This window comes from Ciconia boyciana, chromosome 3 (assembly GCF_034638445.1).
Source record: "Ciconia boyciana chromosome 3, ASM3463844v1, whole genome shotgun sequence".
Lineage (NCBI taxonomy): Eukaryota > Metazoa > Chordata > Aves > Ciconiiformes > Ciconiidae > Ciconia > Ciconia boyciana.
In genome coordinates this window covers 122,803,074-122,820,185 of record NC_132936.1, presented here as the reverse complement: position 1 = coordinate 122,820,185, position 17,112 = coordinate 122,803,074, and the positions used below count along the sequence as shown (strand labels likewise).

The 17,112-nt window shown below is 38.7% G+C and overlaps 1 protein-coding gene across 8 annotated transcripts in view; it reads left to right on the top strand.

Moving 5' to 3' along the window:
• PLCB1 (phospholipase C beta 1) overlaps window positions 1–17,112 on the top strand; it is a 415,215-nt gene that overhangs the window by 334,494 nt on the left and 63,609 nt on the right. For all 8 annotated transcript variants that reach the window (XM_072857457.1, XM_072857455.1, XM_072857454.1 and 5 more), the window contains 8 exons: window positions 1,789–1,921; window positions 2,791–2,844; window positions 4,392–4,611; window positions 9,049–9,229; window positions 11,408–11,484; window positions 11,575–11,664; window positions 13,975–14,032; window positions 15,168–15,254. In XM_072857457.1, coding sequence (XP_072713558.1) covers window positions 1,789–1,921; window positions 2,791–2,844; window positions 4,392–4,611; window positions 9,049–9,229; window positions 11,408–11,484; window positions 11,575–11,664; window positions 13,975–14,032; window positions 15,168–15,254 — 900 coding nt within the window. The remainder of the gene's footprint in view (window positions 1–1,788; window positions 1,922–2,790; window positions 2,845–4,391; window positions 4,612–9,048; window positions 9,230–11,407; window positions 11,485–11,574; window positions 11,665–13,974; window positions 14,033–15,167; window positions 15,255–17,112) is intronic.

The following is a 17,112-nucleotide window of genomic DNA, read 5'->3' as shown; positions in this document are numbered from 1 at the left end:
CTATTTCTGTGAGGATTAAAACTATAAATTATAAGGCTGGATTACATCATGTTTTAGAGCCTAAAATATTCTCCACTAAGGACAAATTATGTTTACTTTAGCATTCTGTGTGATGAATTATGAGAAGAGAAAGTGGTTTTTAATGAATTAGATAGCTTGATGTCATGAAAATTACTCTTTATTCACTTCCTGATCCTGTCTCACATTTCTGCTTTCGTTTCTGAAAACAGATGTTTTATGTCCAAAACTGACGGGCTATATTAATAGTTTCTCAACAAGCCATGATGCAGAATTTCGCACCACATGCAAACCTAGCCCCAAAAAAAGAAGATAATACCCGCTTTCCCATGCAGTGACTTTTGGGGCACAAACTTGCCAGAAGTTAGGAATTCCACCTTTATTTGTATTAAATGTTGATGATCTATATAGCAAACATTGTTTTTATTAAACTAATGAATTGCATCTTGGGAGGAGTATATTTTAAGGAGAATTGAGGGGATAACCGTGTCTCTGTGTGTTTGTCACAGCTACAGCTTTTGCCAGTCACATCGTTCTACTGTCGTAAATGTTGGCTAGATCATGTTTTCCTTATTTTATTGCAGTAATTCCTGCTTGATATAAATGAATTTGTTGGCATTGGTTTTCAATTACATCATGTTTCTGACTACAGTACCTCTCTCCTATAATTTTATAGAAATAGGCTGTTGAGACAGAAATCCTTTTGCAATATACAGTATGTTGTCAGGGCCAAGATGGAGGAAATCAGCAGCAGGAGCAGCACAAAACAGATCAAAATTTTGCCTCCATTGATGCAGCGCAGGCTGATATTTTGCAAGTGTGGAGTAATCAAGTGGAAAAAAAAACAACAACTGTGGTATCCTGCCTCTGCATGTAATGTGATTACCATTAGAGAGTGAAATGGAAGCAGCTGAAGGAACAAATCCAAAACTACCCTGAGACACCATGGCAACTGGCCCCTCGCAGGGACAGCAGGAAGGGGGGCTTGGCCATCTCAAAATAAAAATTGCTTTGAATGACCTTCTGCTTGCTGAGTGCTGGGTGTTTGCTTAAAACCTGATTGTCATAAGGAAAATGATAAGATGTTCAATGCATAGTACAATATATGCTGTAAGCCTGAGCCTTTAGGAAACTAGAGAGAAAGAAAAGATTGTGGAAAATGCTTAAATATTTGGATACCACAGATGTATTTATGCAGCAGGACGGAGGTACTGTTTACATATTATCCTTGGAGTGTAATTACAAGAATGTAAGATCTTGAGAATCAGAAGTATGTCTCTGTTCTGTAAGAACGGTGAATAATGATCGTGCTGTGTGTATCTATGAAATTTAAAAGTAATTTTGTGTACACATTTTGTTCACAGTAGGGATTTGAGTAGCATTTTCATGCCAGCTTCTCCATTATTTCTAGAAAGGTTTTATGGCAGAGAACAATGCTTTTCAATAAAATACAGATTTCACATCTGGTGCAGCTAATATATATGGTACTGAAAAATGTCCCTGATGAGTTATATCCACTTAAAATAAAAATGCTTTTTCAGAATAATACATGCTCTATTTCTTCTTGAAATTTACCCTGCAAAAATGAACCACCTGGACTACCGTGGCTCTTAAGGATATCTTTTGTTTGTTTGTTTTCTTTCAGAATGATTTTTATATAACATTTACAGAATTTTACATTTTAAAAAATGAGGCTAAACTAGACCTACAAATAAATAATTTTAAGTCTGTTAGTCGGGAAGAGTAATGTAAATCATTATGTGTTTTCAGATTGACCATGGAGATGCACCATCTGAAGCTAACAATGAACCTAGGCCAACACCAGCAGAAAATGGAGTAAATTACACTGCCTCTCTTACACCGAAACCAGCAACTCAGGTTGTCCATAGCCAGCCAGCACCAGGTAAAAAAAAAAAAACCAAAGGAAAACAAAAAAGTCCCATCTTTTCAAAATAAATCTGGGTAATAATTTTTCATGTGCTTTGCATTTAAAGAGCAAAGGGGGGGATTGTGTTTGCTTGTTTGTTTTGTTTTTATAAAATAGGTAGAAATTTTCCCACTACTTCAGTATGCTGTTAGGGCCACTCTTCTTTAAGTATACAAATATCTTCTATTTAAGAGTTGCTTTTGTGGTGGAACTGCAGTTCATTACAAGCAAGAAAGTTTGCTGGGGTTTTTTTTGTTGTTGTTGCAAGTGCAAGAATCTCTTTAAATTGTTTTTACAAATACACCTAATTTATGCATGTAGTTACAACTTGTTCCACACACAAAATACACTCTTAGAACTTACATATTTTGTATTGACATATCTCCTATAACAAATGCTTGTTAAACGACAGTGTTTATAATTTTATGACAGCAGTCTTCATTGGCTTGATTTAACTGACTTCCAGGGAGCTGGGATTCATCTTGTGTACAGAAATTTTGCACTGACATCATAATGTAGGGCAGTTGTACTAACTGTCAGCCTAATACCACTTAAATGACTTATGTGAGTGGTACCAGTGAGTTCAATAACATCCTCCTCATAAGTAAAACAACAAAGCTCAGGTGGGTTTTTGGAAGGTTACCTTTTCGTGTTGGTTCACAGGACCAGTGTTGCTTTCCATGTTGCTACTCGTCTGCTCAAGAGATGTGTTTTCTTGAATGATTAATAAATGCCAATGTGAGCGTATGTCCTGTGTCACCTGCCTGTTTTAATACGCAATCAAGTAGCACAATAATGGCTGTTGCTTTAAAAGAATTAGAATCAGTCGTCTCTTTTACCCCTAGGTTCAGTGAAAGCCCCTGCAAAGACAGAAGATCTTATTCAGAGTGTCCTCACAGGTAATAAATAGTTTACACTGCATGAATGATGCACTTTTTTGTCAAGAGAAGCATATTTTTTGTGAAATAGGCCATCTGGATTAGCCATTTCTTTGCGTGATTAGGACTGCAGTAACTCATAGAAAATGTACACACCATGTTTTCTTTCTCAGCTTTGAAGTTATTAAATGTTTGAGCGCATGTTTCATGAGATTGGTATTGGGTGCCAACAGGGAATTTTTTAAAAATATCCCATTTTTATAGTTTCACAAGCACAGCGTTACCATCTAATGCAGACAGAAGGCCAGCATTATTATGAGAACAGAAGCTAAATTTGCTCTGAATGTTTTGAATAGTAGTGAAACCATTTTATCTCCATTAACCTTGCAGTGCTCCCATTGCTCCTACAAAATTGAAATTACTGTTACATCAAGCAAACTGGTCTGTCAGTTAGATAGTGCCCTACTGTTGGGAGTCACGTCCTCCAGCTTGGAGTTAGAGTTTAGATCGCAAATCTCATAACTCAGTTTATTTTATAGTCATTCTCCTACATTAGAACCCACTCCATGTCCAAATCTTGTGTAGGCATACATTTAGGTGTGGAAAACAGGTAAGACACACAAAATTCTGCATGCTGGTTGCCTCTTATTCAGTCTCCCTCATGTGCGGTAGAAAGAGGCTGGCCTAGATTGTGGAAGTACCTGCTGGCCTCATACAGTCAGTCTGTTGTCTGGGAAGGGGTCTTCAGCCTGGCTTTCCCAGAGCTGTGACCCCAGATCATGCAAAGTCGTCATTACCTCCAGCACTTTTTTTTTTAAATTGCTGATTTAGGGCGAGCTTGTGGAGGTCAGGCTAGCAGACCCTGAGCTCGAGCTGTGATCTGGGTTCACAGAGCAGGACAATCCTTCCTGGCTGCTGTTGGAGCGACAGCACTGGAGGGCAGTTCTCAGCATTTAGCTATTGATCCTTTGCTGGACTGGAAACCAGCTGGCCATGACTCCTCTGATGCAGGGTCTCCATCAAGAGAGAAGTGAAGTCTCTCCTGAGATGCCATGATGATACCAGGACAGATGCCTCCAGCCAGTGCCCGGGTCAAGGCAGGAGAGCAGGCAGCTGAAGCGCTCTTTGTGAAGGGGGTTTAGGCTTCAGCATGTTATATAGCCCATCCCGAGGGAAGGGAGACTTGAAGTATTGGTACAGTGGGTACAAAAAAGACCTGCAGTCATATCTATGTCAGATTATGTTTTTATATGTTGGGCTGATGGGAATCTTGTGCATCTGAAAGGGGTAGAGGAAAGAAAGTACATGGTTTTTATTTTGCTACACATCTTGGTGTTCTAAATTTTCATCTCGCTCCTTACTCTTATGTCGATTAAATTTTCCACAGTATTTTCAATCTGGCTAGTTTATTTCCAGATAAGTCTACTCAGTTTAAGCTGGCACATTTCACTTACCAGCAGTAAACAAGCATGCTTAGTTTCATTCCTGCTAATGGCAATTTCTGGGTTCTCTGATTGAAAGTGTACGTTATTAGAAAATTGAAGTGGCTTTTGTTGTTATCATTGTAGAAGTGGAAGCACAGACTATTGAGGAGCTAAAACAACAGAAGTCTTTTGTTAAGCTTCAGAAGAAGCACTACAAGGAAATGAAGGACCTTGTAAAGAGGCACCACAAGAAAACCACTGACCTTATCAAAGAGCACACTGCAAAGTATAATGAAATCCAAAATGACTACCTGCGACGAAGAGCAGTTTTAGAAAAAACAGCAAAAAGAGACAGTAAGAAAAGGTATGTTGCATGTAGCTTTCCTGTTCATGGTATTGGAGATCTTTATTCAAGTCTTCTTTTATAGTAGACAATTAATATAGAGGTGACATTAGAGCACAGAAAAAAATCAAAAGCAGCAAGTTCCTAGGTGAAATGAAGTCAGGGCCTTTGGTATGGAAATCATCAGAAAAAGCCCTCTCCGTGATGTGCTGCTTCTCTGCTAGAAGCCAGATAAGTTGTTCACCATGTTATACCTCTTTCCCTGTAAATGAGGGCACGCAATTTTTATCTTGGGACTTTCCCTAGACCACTGGTATGGGTAGGTGACTCAGCTGTACTGGCAACAGCAGCCAGTGGTTGGTTAGTGAGCTTAATTACAAACTATGTGAGATGGGGCATCCCCTATGTACTGGGACAGTTCAGGAACCAGACTGCAGTGCAAAAGCACTCAAACCTATCTGGATGAAGTGTTCTACTTTCCTACTGAGGTCCGCTGCAGCATATTTCATCAGAGAACCCCATCTTCTCCCATGCTGACCTCCTTTAGGACAAGGAGTATCCATTCCATGGAAACTTCTACTCCACACTTAATAATATAACTTTATAATGTAGCTCCTTTTTCAAGCAAGGAGAAGTTTTTGCAGCCAGCACGCATGGTCATCATGCCTATATTAAGCAATTACTTTACTCTGGGCCACCAGAGTGTGCTGTCTGGTGGTGAAAGAGACCCAAGTGTCAAAACTGTGTCGTGGTTTAGCCCCAGCCAGTGACTAAGCACCACGCAGCTGCTCACTCACTCCCCCCCCCCCGGCCCCGGGTGGGATGGGGGAGAGAATTGGAAGAGTAAAAGTAAGAAAACTCGAGGGTTGAGATAAAAACAGTTTAATAGGTAAAGCAAAAGCTGCGCACGCAAGCGAAGCAAAGCAAGGAATTCATTCACTCCTTCCCATGGGCAGGCAGGTGTTCAGCCATCTCCAGGAAAGCAGGGCTCCATCACGCGTAACGGTTACTTGGGAAGACAAACGCCATCGCTCTGAACATCCCCCCCTTCCTTCTTCTTCCCCAGCTTTATATACTGAGCATGACGCCATATGGTATGGAATAGCCCTTTGGGCAGTTTGGATCAACTGTCCTGGCTGTGTCCCCTCCCAGCTTCTTGGGCACCTGGCAGAGCATGGGGAGCTGGAAAGTCCTTGACCAGTGCAGCAACAACTAAAACATCTCTGTATTATCAACGCTGTTTTCAGCACAAATCCAAAACATAGCCCCATACCAGCCACTATAAAGAAAATTAACTCTATCTCAGCTGAAACCAGGACAACAGGAACAAAACTTAGTCCTCTTTTATGTTATTTATGGGTAAAACAGCTATTCTGAATTGGAGGATGAAGAGCATTGTCTCCAAGTCAAAGCCCTGGAAAAAACCCATGCTAGAGTAGAAGGCATCAGATGTATAATTAGGTGAAAGAAACACCTGAAAGTTATTAACATCTGACTACTGTTTAAATTGTGATTGATCCAGACCACTTGGGGATCTCTTAATGATTGCTTGGCTTTGCCTCTTCTTGCGCACCCCTTCTGTGCTATGTCTCTTTCTAAATCTTGCATTGCCCTATCTCTTTGTGTGTGCTGATATAATTTTTATGTTATTTGTTTAGGTAATAATAAAAAAGGAGAGTTGTATTTATCATTATCAGTTTGAAATGCAAAGGCTGTTATGACTCATTAATCTTTCCACAATTGTTGTCTTGTTCATATGGTAAGGAACTATATGTTAATAAAGATCAGTTCTTAACTCCTGGCAAAACATATACACACCTAGGTACGATCAGCGTCTGATACTATTAGAGTTGAATGATAATCAGGTAGGGGTACCCTCCTAAATTTTTATTTCTCCCATTAGTGCAGTATTCTCATTTTAACATAATTTATTTTTTAAGTAATTAGATAAGCACAGAAGTCCTCTAACTTTTACATAAAATTGATATAGCTGCAGTTCTTAAATATGAAGACGCTGAATGAACATTAAAAAAAATTACTTGATAGTTTTTGGTAGGAGATCATCAGAGAAAAAGGCTGCAAGCATGCTCTGGCTGCTAACCTTGTTGACAGTACCTCTCATTGTAAGTGACTGGGATTCAGGCCATAACTTGTCCCTAGGAAGGAGCTTATTCATCTATGCCTGCCTGATGACAGAATGTCATTGGGCTTAGTAAGAGCTTAGCACTCATAATGTATCTATGTTCAGCTGGCCTCAACTGTTGCCAGTTTTCAGGCTTCTGGGTTCTACACTTGAGTTTAACAAACTCCCTTAATGACTGGTTGTCAACTGCACACACAGTGTTATTTTATCCACTGTATTTTCCATCATCAATGTGTGTGACAGATAGTGGCAGACAAAACAATGTGATGTTTCTTTTCCCTAGCATATTCTATTCAAATTTAAGCAGAAAAACAAACTGAATAAATAAAATGACTCATTTATCTTTGCGTAAAAAGGATATTTTTTTAAATTTATTTTGTTATGATCTGACCATAAATCATTCATGATATCAGGCAATAAAACCCTGCAGTCTATTACATGGAGCTGTCACAGTGATTTCAGAGATGTGAAGTTTTATGTGCAGATACAGAGAAATCTGAAGGTTAAAAAATCTGAGGTTGAATTTTAAAAAGGCAGGAAAATATTTTTAGGGGTTTTCAGACTTGCAAGTACATATTATCTCATGCAGAAGACTTCTAATAGAATACTGCGTCCCAAGGAAAAAGGTGATTTTTATCATTTTAAATTATTACTGAAGCTATTTGCCTGTAACTGCAAAGTATAAATCACTACTTCATCAGGAGTCCCTATATCAGATTGCCATACAAATGTGTTGTCTCTGGTCAGAAGCACTCCATGTTTCATGCCCTTGTCTAAAATTGAGCCAAGACTCAGTAAAGCCATTGTCTATAGGAAGTTTGAAGTATTTATTCATACACATGCAGAAGTGTTTTGCTGGTATTGTTCCAAAGTTGGTTTTTTTTTAATGATTATGTCCCTTAAAACACAGTCTTAGTATTTTAGCCAGCATTTAGAAAAAGGCCTTATTTCTTTTTCCCAAAAATACAAGAGAGATGTCAGCTTTAAAATGTATAATGTAATGGCATAATATGCTGACTTTAATATTGATTAATGCTGTCTTCTGGCTCTGTATTTAAATTATCCTCACCTATAACACTGACACCACTTAACCTCTTAGCAGAATATTCAAATACAATAAAAATACAAGAAACAAAAAGAGGCTACCTTGGTTCATATCCTCAGACTGATGAAAGCAGCTTCACATTATTTCAGTTGAAGTTACTCTAATTGACAGCAGCTGCAAACTTGAACCTGGGAGAGAAAAGAGAGGCAGCCAGTGTAGCGAGTTCTCTGCATTGTAATCTCTGCAAATTTCTGAGTAGCAAACTCATTTTTCTCACAGCGTCGGCCCTCTCTGTTCAAGGTTTTGCTGTTTTGTCCATCTCATGCACTGTTCCTGATGTTTCCCAGGAGACTGATTGAACACCTGAGTACAGCAGTAAACACAGCAGCAGAGCAGGGACACAGCATAATTATTTTTTTTAATGTTTTTCTTGGGTTTGGTTTACTGCTGGCCTGAGAACGATATTGCTTTTGCTGCTTATTTTTTCCTTGAGCACTTTAGTGTTATGTCATGTCTCCTTTCACAATTACATCTATCCTTCCTTCTGTCTTAAGAAAGAAGAAAAACCCCAAAACTGTTCCTTTGTGTTGCTTTTTAGCTTCCTCATTATATTTTTCCTTTGCTCCTATGTGCTGCCTTTCTGAGATTTACTCCCCACTGGGTTGTTAACTTTCCTCCTAAAGTCAGCAGTCCATAGAGCACTTTCCTCTGTGTGTGCTATGCATGGCATTTCCTGAAGGGGGGGAGAAAATACCAAATAAAGGGATGGTCCTACCATTTTAAGCATTTTATAAATGCAGATGTAAAGTTATGCTCTTAAATTTATTGCTAAGTGTATGCAAGAATGACTTGGTTTTCAAAGTACTTAGCATTCACCATTTCTGATGAGGATTTTGCAGCTTTAAAGTTCAAGTTGCATATCTGGAGGTGGATAAACAAGTTCCATGGGCATTAGTTTATGAGAGATCTTGGCAGTTGCATTTATAGCTCCTTTATACTAAGTCTGGTTCACACCACCCTGATGGGTTAGAAAAGGAGGTTTAAAAGCAATAGCCATCCCATTAATAAATTGTTAACACTATTTTTTTCCTAAAAGATTAAATTATTGGACTTAGTAGAGCTAAAATAATCTTCTGGCCCTATATGTGGTGCTGAGAAACTTCTTAATGGGCTACATATAACCAGCTGCCTTAAAAACAAGGTTTAAATATGGGGCAGAGTGTACATACCTAGTGACTTAGGCCTTGACGGTGCGTGTGTGTCTTTGCAGATCTGAAACGGGCAGCCCAGACCACAGTTCTTCAACTATTGAACAGGAATTAGCTGCGCTCGACTCTGAAATGACCCAGAAGCTAGTCGAGCTGAAGGAGAAGCAACAACAGCAGCTGCTAAATCTCCGACAGGAGCAGTATTACAGTGAAAAGTACCAGAAACGAGAGCACATTAAGCTGGTACGTTTGTTATGTCATCTGCTTTTCTTTAGCGATCTCAGGGTGAGTAATGAAAGCAGCATGACATTATAATTAAGTGGGGCTTCCTCTTACTTGGAGGCCATTTCAGAGCTTGATTTCCCTGTGGTCTGCTGTAACTTCAAGGGGTGGTTGTGTCACTTTGTCACTAACATTTCTAACAACTTGGAAGGCTTTGGATGGAAGGCAGAAAGGCAACAGGATTATTACTACTGCTAATGCAGAGTCCTTACCTCTAGTTACGTAAGTCTCGGTTTATTGCAGCTTTTGGATTATGTTCCCATTTTGTTCTGCCACTTTTTTAAACGTACAACACTCAAGGAGTCAGGATTAGCTGGAAAATAAATTGGAATACCATGAAAATAAATAAATGAAAATAGATTCAAACATTCCCCAGGGCACAGAGTTGTGCCAAACAGTGTTCCTGTTGCAGATGAGTGCTTTAAAGGGATGCAGGACATAATCTGTATATGGTGAAGAAATATTTTGCGTCCATCAGTCCAAGCCAGCTTGTGTTTTTACAGCTGGAGTTTGGCTGATAACTACAGCAGGATCATAGGCCCTCTGAGCTGAAATAGAGGAGCTTGGGCAGATGGCAGCTGATGCTGATGGATATTCTCAGGCAGAAAAGAACATTTTTAAAGGGTGTTACAGGAGTGCAAGCTGTTTCTCAACTCCAGACAATCCTCTCTCACAATTTTTTTCTATTATATGATGTTTTGCCTCATTACTGTTGGATGAAGCCATTTGTCTACTCTGCCCTGCCATCCAAAAAGAGCAGGTCAGAGGAGTGAAGTGCATGGATGTTGCTCAGCAAGGCCTTTTCACAGAATCATTCCCATGGATCATAGCATGGTGCTGCAGTTCCCAGGCAGTGCACTGTTTATCACCAGTTGTAGGTGAATCACTTCAGCATTACCCAAGAGGAGCTGCTCCAGTGTGGGTGAATGGACACAGTTACCTGTGCTGCAGGGAGAGAGCCCACACTCAAATAACAGTTGTCGGCTGCATCTCAGGGGTTTTAATTTTTATGAAAACAAACAATTTTGGACCCACATAGCTGAGCTTATATTGCAAGCTAACTCATTTCTCATTTCAAAATGGGAAATGGCATTTCTCAAAGCAAAGTTACATTTTCAGCATTGTCCAGTTAGGTAGTGTCAGGGTAAATTCATATTTTAGCACAGAAGCTTCAGACAGTTTTCCCTCTGAGCTGTGCAGGAGTTAATATTCTGATTAAAATACGCTTTGCAGCCAAGAGATTCTTTATGATGTCTTTCTTTTAGAAGACAGGCTACTGTCAGTATCTTTCTTCTTTTATCTAAGGAATAAAAAGCTGGATCAGACTAGCTAGGGCATTATTATACATTCTCTGGTTCATCATCCTGAGGTTTATTTTACAGAATCAAACTTAAACTAGAGGGGGTGATCAAACCAATTTGGTCCCATTTCCCACTTTAATTCACCATTCATTGAACTTGCACACAAGCCCTGTCTGTGTCCTCTCCCATCAGCATCACCACCAGAAGCATGGGTTTTGTTAGCAGTTTCAAGCCGAATGAGGTTGGACCCAGTGCTGCACAGCAGATTTTTTAAATCCATCATTCTGTGATCAGAACATAGGCTATGCTTATCTATAATTAGCTTTCTTAGCTATCATGCATGCATTTTCAATATCCCCCTGACCACCCTGAAATCCAAGCTGTTCCATGTAGTAATGCTCAATGCAAGAGGAATGTTTTCAGCACTCACAGAAAACCTTGAATATTCAGTGACACAGGAATTCAGTTTGTAATTTATATTGCATAAATTCAGTTTGTGACAATTTATGAGTTATCATAGGCATTTTAATTCCTAGCAAAGGTAAAATCTGCAAAATATATTTTGGTTTTACGTTTAATATTCTGAAACTATATCACCTTGATGTACAGAGAAGTAGTAGTTTCTGTGTAAGTTGGACATAGAAAGTCTGGCTGGACTCCACAAGTTAAGAATGCATTTACACCGATAAGAATGTTTGCTGGCTTTTGATCGTTGGTAATTAATCAAGGAATGGTGTAACACTTTCATGTCTGCTCCAGACTTTTGAGGAAACTTAGATGTATGTATGATGATTAGCTGCAAATACATATTTTTATTTCTTCGGATGTTTTTTTTTAGCTTATTCAGAAGTTGACAGATGTAGCAGAGGAGTGTCAGAACAGCCAGCTAAAGAAACTGAAAGAAACGTGTGAAAAGTAAGGTGCTATTCCCTTATAATTGATTACTATTCCATGTGGGTTTTGTTTAGAAACATCTTGAACTTGCCTTTATGTTTTATGCTTTAGAGAAAAGAAAGAATTGAAGAAAAAAATGGACAAAAAGAGGCAGGAGAAGATCACAGAAGCAAAGTCCAAGGATAAAAATCAAATGGAAGAGTAAGTATATCCCTAGATCCATATCCTTATATGTTATGAGGAGACACAAGATTTTTCACAACTGGAAAATCAAAGAAAGGTCTTGACCCTGAATACAAGGCAGCTTTTAGTCAGACTGTGATACCTCACCAGAGCAGTGAAGTCCTTCTTACTTCTGCTGGTACTAATTTAATTTCCTGGGACTAATCTGATCTCCTGTTCTGCAAGCATTGAGAGTCCGGGTCAGCTGCAAAGGTGCTGATGTGTGGTATGGGGACATGCCTATGAGTGGCATGACAGAGTGATTCACCAAGATGCTGTTAATCCAGACACTATTCCTCTGAGTATAAATCGACTTAGTGGCTTCAGTTCCTGCAGGGTTTGATTTCACTTTAACTTAGTTTTTTATTTGTGAGTTATCTTTTCTTCTTAACACTGTTAAAGCTGCTCTCCAGAAGAAATAACAGCAACATGCTGGAAGGTTTGCTCTACTTCGGTGATAAATTCCCCTCAGAGGCTGTGCTACTGATTCTCCCCCAGTGACAGTGTTATGCAGTGTGCAGTCACTTTGGGTGGAAGAGAGAGGAAAGCTGAACTCTTGAGGGTGCCGTTTCTGTGAACAGGGACAGGAATATTAATTTTATTTGTGCACCACCAGACAATACAAACTGTAGTTCTGCAAGTTGATTATTTTCTTCCCAAGGGCACAGTATCTAGGTTTGTTTGTCCTCCTTCATTTGTTTTGGCAAGCAGCTCAAAAAGAAAATGGAGCATTTTAGTCTTGCACTGTTTGCTGGGATATTCTTGTTACCAGTCTTTAGTAACATTTAAGGACAGTGAAAAATACAGGATGAACAAAAAAAAAAAGAAAAATAGGGAATATCTGAGTTTTACCAAGTAACAAAGACACAATTATGTTTGGTTTTCTACAGGTAAAAAGGTTTATACAGGTTTTGGAGCCTCTCAACATAGAATATGTGTATTTGGTAGCACTGAAAGAAGGTCACACACACACAATGAACTGCATCAGATAATTTAAGAATCTATATTATAGAATTTTAATAAACATCCTAGAAAAAAGATAACAAAATGATAATTAATTGATTATGAAAAAAGGGAGAAATACTTAATATGGTTAGAGCTGGTCAGAGGGCATGGAAGTCATATTAGAAAAAACTAGTTAGTCATTATGAAAATGTTATAGCAGTAAAAATCAATTGCAATAGGAAATGATTTGCTGAGAGGTTAAAGAGACACTAGTAAGAAGGCTCAGAAACAGACAAGTAGAAATTCTTTTTTGTTTTCCTTTTATTTTTTTCTCATTTTTCCCAAGGGCTTTCCTTTGCCAGGCTTTTCAAGGAGCCCTTGGGAAAGATGAGATGGGAACTACATGGGAAACTCAGCTTTCCTCTGTCAAGTGACACAGTTTGTCTTCGTTCTCGCAGTAGGACAGAGAGCAGTGAGATCTTCTGGTGAATCCCGTTCAAGTCATCCAGGCTAGGCTGTTGTTTATTTAAAGCTTTTACACAAATTTGGGAAAGAATATTACACAGAGATAATACATTGAATTAACTGGTACTTAATTTTTCTAACTCCTACATGCACCCAGGGATTGTGTAACTATCTAAAAACATAAGATTTTAGTGCCACCTCAATAGACAGAAATTCCCTTAATTAGGTTTTAGAGTACTGTCCTGAATCTGGTCAACACAAGTATCCACAAATTGTTATTTTATGTGTATTTATCCCTTTGGGGGATCTCATCTTCAGCCTTTGACCAAAGGTTACCTAATAACTATCTCACCAAGTCACTTAAAGTTCAAGTATTTCCTCCAAGTTCAGCTTTGTGTGGTTTACATAGCAAAGCCGGGGACCGAAGTCGAGTCTGCCCTGCTCTTTGTGGGAGCTTTGCCATTGTCTCTGAGATGTCACCAGCAGTATCTGCTCCCTGACAGAGACTATTTCTCTACTATATAATGTGCCACAATGTGGCAGTGTGCATCTACTGATGATCGCGCACTCTCCTAGACTGACATTTGGGCCTTAAGGAACACCACCATCACTTTGAAGACGTGGCAGTACCCTAGGGGAAAAGCCTGTTGTGAAAGAGCAGGGGGTTTGTTGTGGTAGGTCGTGGGGAAGTCTGAGCCCTTCATACAATAAAGATGCAGCCTGTTACAAAAGGCACATTCAGGAAGTGGATAAAAGTTAAGTAGGCAGATCTGTACATTCAAAACATAGCTTTACTTATTTTATAAGGAGTTGTGGTGGATTAAAATATATTGGTGTGATCTTATTGACTACAATAACTTGTTGATTGCTTCTCCCCAGAGAGAAGACTGAAATGATTCGATCATATATCCAGGAGGTGGTGCAGTACATAAAACGGGTATGTCAGGCCTTATGTTTAGTTTTCATTTTGGGGGGTAAAATGTCAGCTTTCTAATTTTAGGTCATATTAAACTGCAGATTCTAAGCTTCGGTATAAAGATTCTGCAAGTGCCAATTTTTAACAGATGCAGTGTAGACTTCTCTTCACATTCCAGTTAAAGGAAAACTGGAATTTCAGACAAATCTTGATTAATCATTAGTCAGTGTTTGGGGGATGGTGCTAAGTGGGGCAGATTTTAATACAGTTATGATTTCGTCTTTGAATATCCTGTGTTTATTTATGGAAAAAGTACCAATATTTTTAATTGGCTTGCTGTCTCATGAATGCAAAGATTGCATAAGGAACTCTGGAAGTCAATAAACATTTAATTGCAGAGTATATTTTAACCTTAATTACATTTGTACAGTTACTGAAATGCAAAAAAACATTCTATGAGCTCTGTAAATACAAGTCAAAGAATTCCATTGCAGGTGTTAGCTTTTCTGAAGCTATAGGTGGTTTGCACTGGTCTGAAAGTATGCACTGCAGTGTTTTGATGTGTGAAATCACTATGAAACATATGCCAGTAAGGAATTTTCTCTTAATTTCAGTGCAGAGAGAGTTCAGTTCCAAAGTTGGCCCATTTTTGCTCACAGAGGCCTTGATTCGGGAAGCAACCTAAAGAATTAGCAAATTAAGTATGCTTAATTCCTGTTGGAGTCAGAAACATGTCTGAGTGCTTTATTAAATGAGGCCCAAAATTTATCAGCATGTTCATTTAGGACTCTAGGATGCAAATCCTCTTCTTCTGGGAACAGGGTCCATCTCACACAGCTCATGCAATACAAGCTAAAGCAAAATAATATGATTTTTAAAAATGCTTTTAATAGCATTAGAAGTCTACAATAAGTCCTTTAGACATTTCTGATTCTAAATCCCATGTGTGAAATCTGAGATATATTGTCCACATACAACTGTTAGAGCGGTTGTGTTCAGGGATGCTTGTGACAATGGTGTGAAAGTTTATATTAGAATTATTCATAGTTTCAATGATAACATTTTAATTTTGATGGATGAAGTATTTGTTGGGAAAGAGGTGGGAAAGTGAGGATGTGCAATCTCTGAAAAAAGATTCTCTGCTCTTTTCTTACAGCTAGAAGATGCTCAGAGTAAGAGACAGGAGAAACTTGTGGAAAAACACAAGGAGATTCGTCAGCAAATACTGGATGAAAAGCCTAAGGTAAAGAGTTTTTGAACAATGTTATACTGCTAAAAAATGTCCTTCAGGAAAGAAAGTGTTCTTACAGCAGGTAGGCTGATGTTTAAACATGAGAAAGTCCATTCATAGCATCATAGCCATTGTCTCTAATATTCAGGATAAAAAAAGTCAAGTAGCAGCCTGTTATGGAGCACCACTTCAAGTCCAGATGTCATATAATGGGGTTTATGTTTTAGTACTCATATTGTTAAAAAGCTTTCTGTGTAAATGGTGCTTCTGACCAGCAGAGTGTGCCCTTCACTCTATTGTGCTTTAGCAGTACAAAAACAAAACACAGTTTACATTGAAAAGAAAAAAAGAGATATCTTTTTAGCATGCTTGCCGCAGATATTTGTGATAATTGATGAGGATATATTTTTGTGGGAAACAATGAGTGTTTTCATAATATTAGTGCTTAATATTCTACATTGCTTGCTGGATTTCCTCTATTTGATTTTGTGCACTGCATCTACACGTAATATTCTGAAATACGGTTTTTCATCCTAAAGATTGCGGGCTGACTCTTGCTCCTAGTGAAGCTGGTGGTAGTTTTGCCATTGACTTCACTAGAGGAGGTTCAGAGTCCTCCACTTGTACACAATTTTCCTGTAGGAAGACCTAGGTAACTATATAATCAGACTACTGTACGGAGGGAGACTTGTTTTCAGCAGAGTTCATATCCAGGTATGATTTTTCACAGCCCATTGTCTGCTTTCATTTTTTCTGCACTTGCCCAAATGTGTGTTCTAGGCTTCACTTGTCATTTCTTGTCTGTGTCCACAGTCCTGATGTTTCTGTGCTTGTATTACAGCTTGAATTCTAGCATTGGGTGTCAGCTAATCAGTGTTGTCATGTCATTTCCGTCAAATATCCAGAGAATAAATTAGGCTAAGGTCTGAATAGCTAGAAGTTTACAATAGTTTGGAAAAATAAAAATGTTTGCATTTCTGATTTTCTACTCATCTTTTTAAAAATCATGTTTATAAATAAGCTGGAACTTTTCGATGTCATGGGCATCTGGGTGTAAAGACCATACATAATATTATGTTTTATATTTGGTGCTGTAAGATCATGAGCTTCTCAGGCACGTGAACTAAAAAGACTGGAATTTAAATGCGGGAATTTTAAATTTCAAAGAATACTCTGCTAGTACTTGTAACACTGGCTTTTCACAAATACTTGGGCACTTGATTACTTCCCTCTGTCTATGTCCTTTCTTCTTTTTTTCTTGATTTTTTATTTAATGTATTGATTTACTGAGCATAAAGCACTGAAAATTTGTCACTAAGGACTTGGGTTGCATTTTGAAAGATTGTGCTGGACCGGTAGTGTTAGACTCTTCCATCAGCTGTCCACGTGCCAAGCGTTAGGTCATGGCACAGAGCGGCTCCAGACCCCTTGTCTTCCCCTGCATCTGGCCATCAGTTAAAGCGCTGCAGTAATCAGCCCTCCTCAGTCAGTGGTCTCAATTTCTCCTGAGAAAACCCTCTGCAGTAATGTGCCTCACAGGGCCTGGCTGCAGTTTTTTTTTTCCTTTCCCACATACTGAAATGGGCAGACTTTGCTGAATTTATGATGGTATGTGCCTCTTGCTGGCATGAGGGGATTTAGGCAAAACATAATTACTCATTTTATTAAGTCTCTTTTTATGTTTTGCTTCATGTTCATATTTCATATCCATATTTGCTTCCTTAGTGACAGGGCGTATGATATAAAATAGATCAAATGATTTCCCAGCTGAGAAGAACCAATGTATTTTATGCAAACAGCAGCCTTTCTAGGGGCAGCGTTTTTAACAGGCTAGTCTCTTGTACTTCAGTATTCACACGCCCACTAAAAT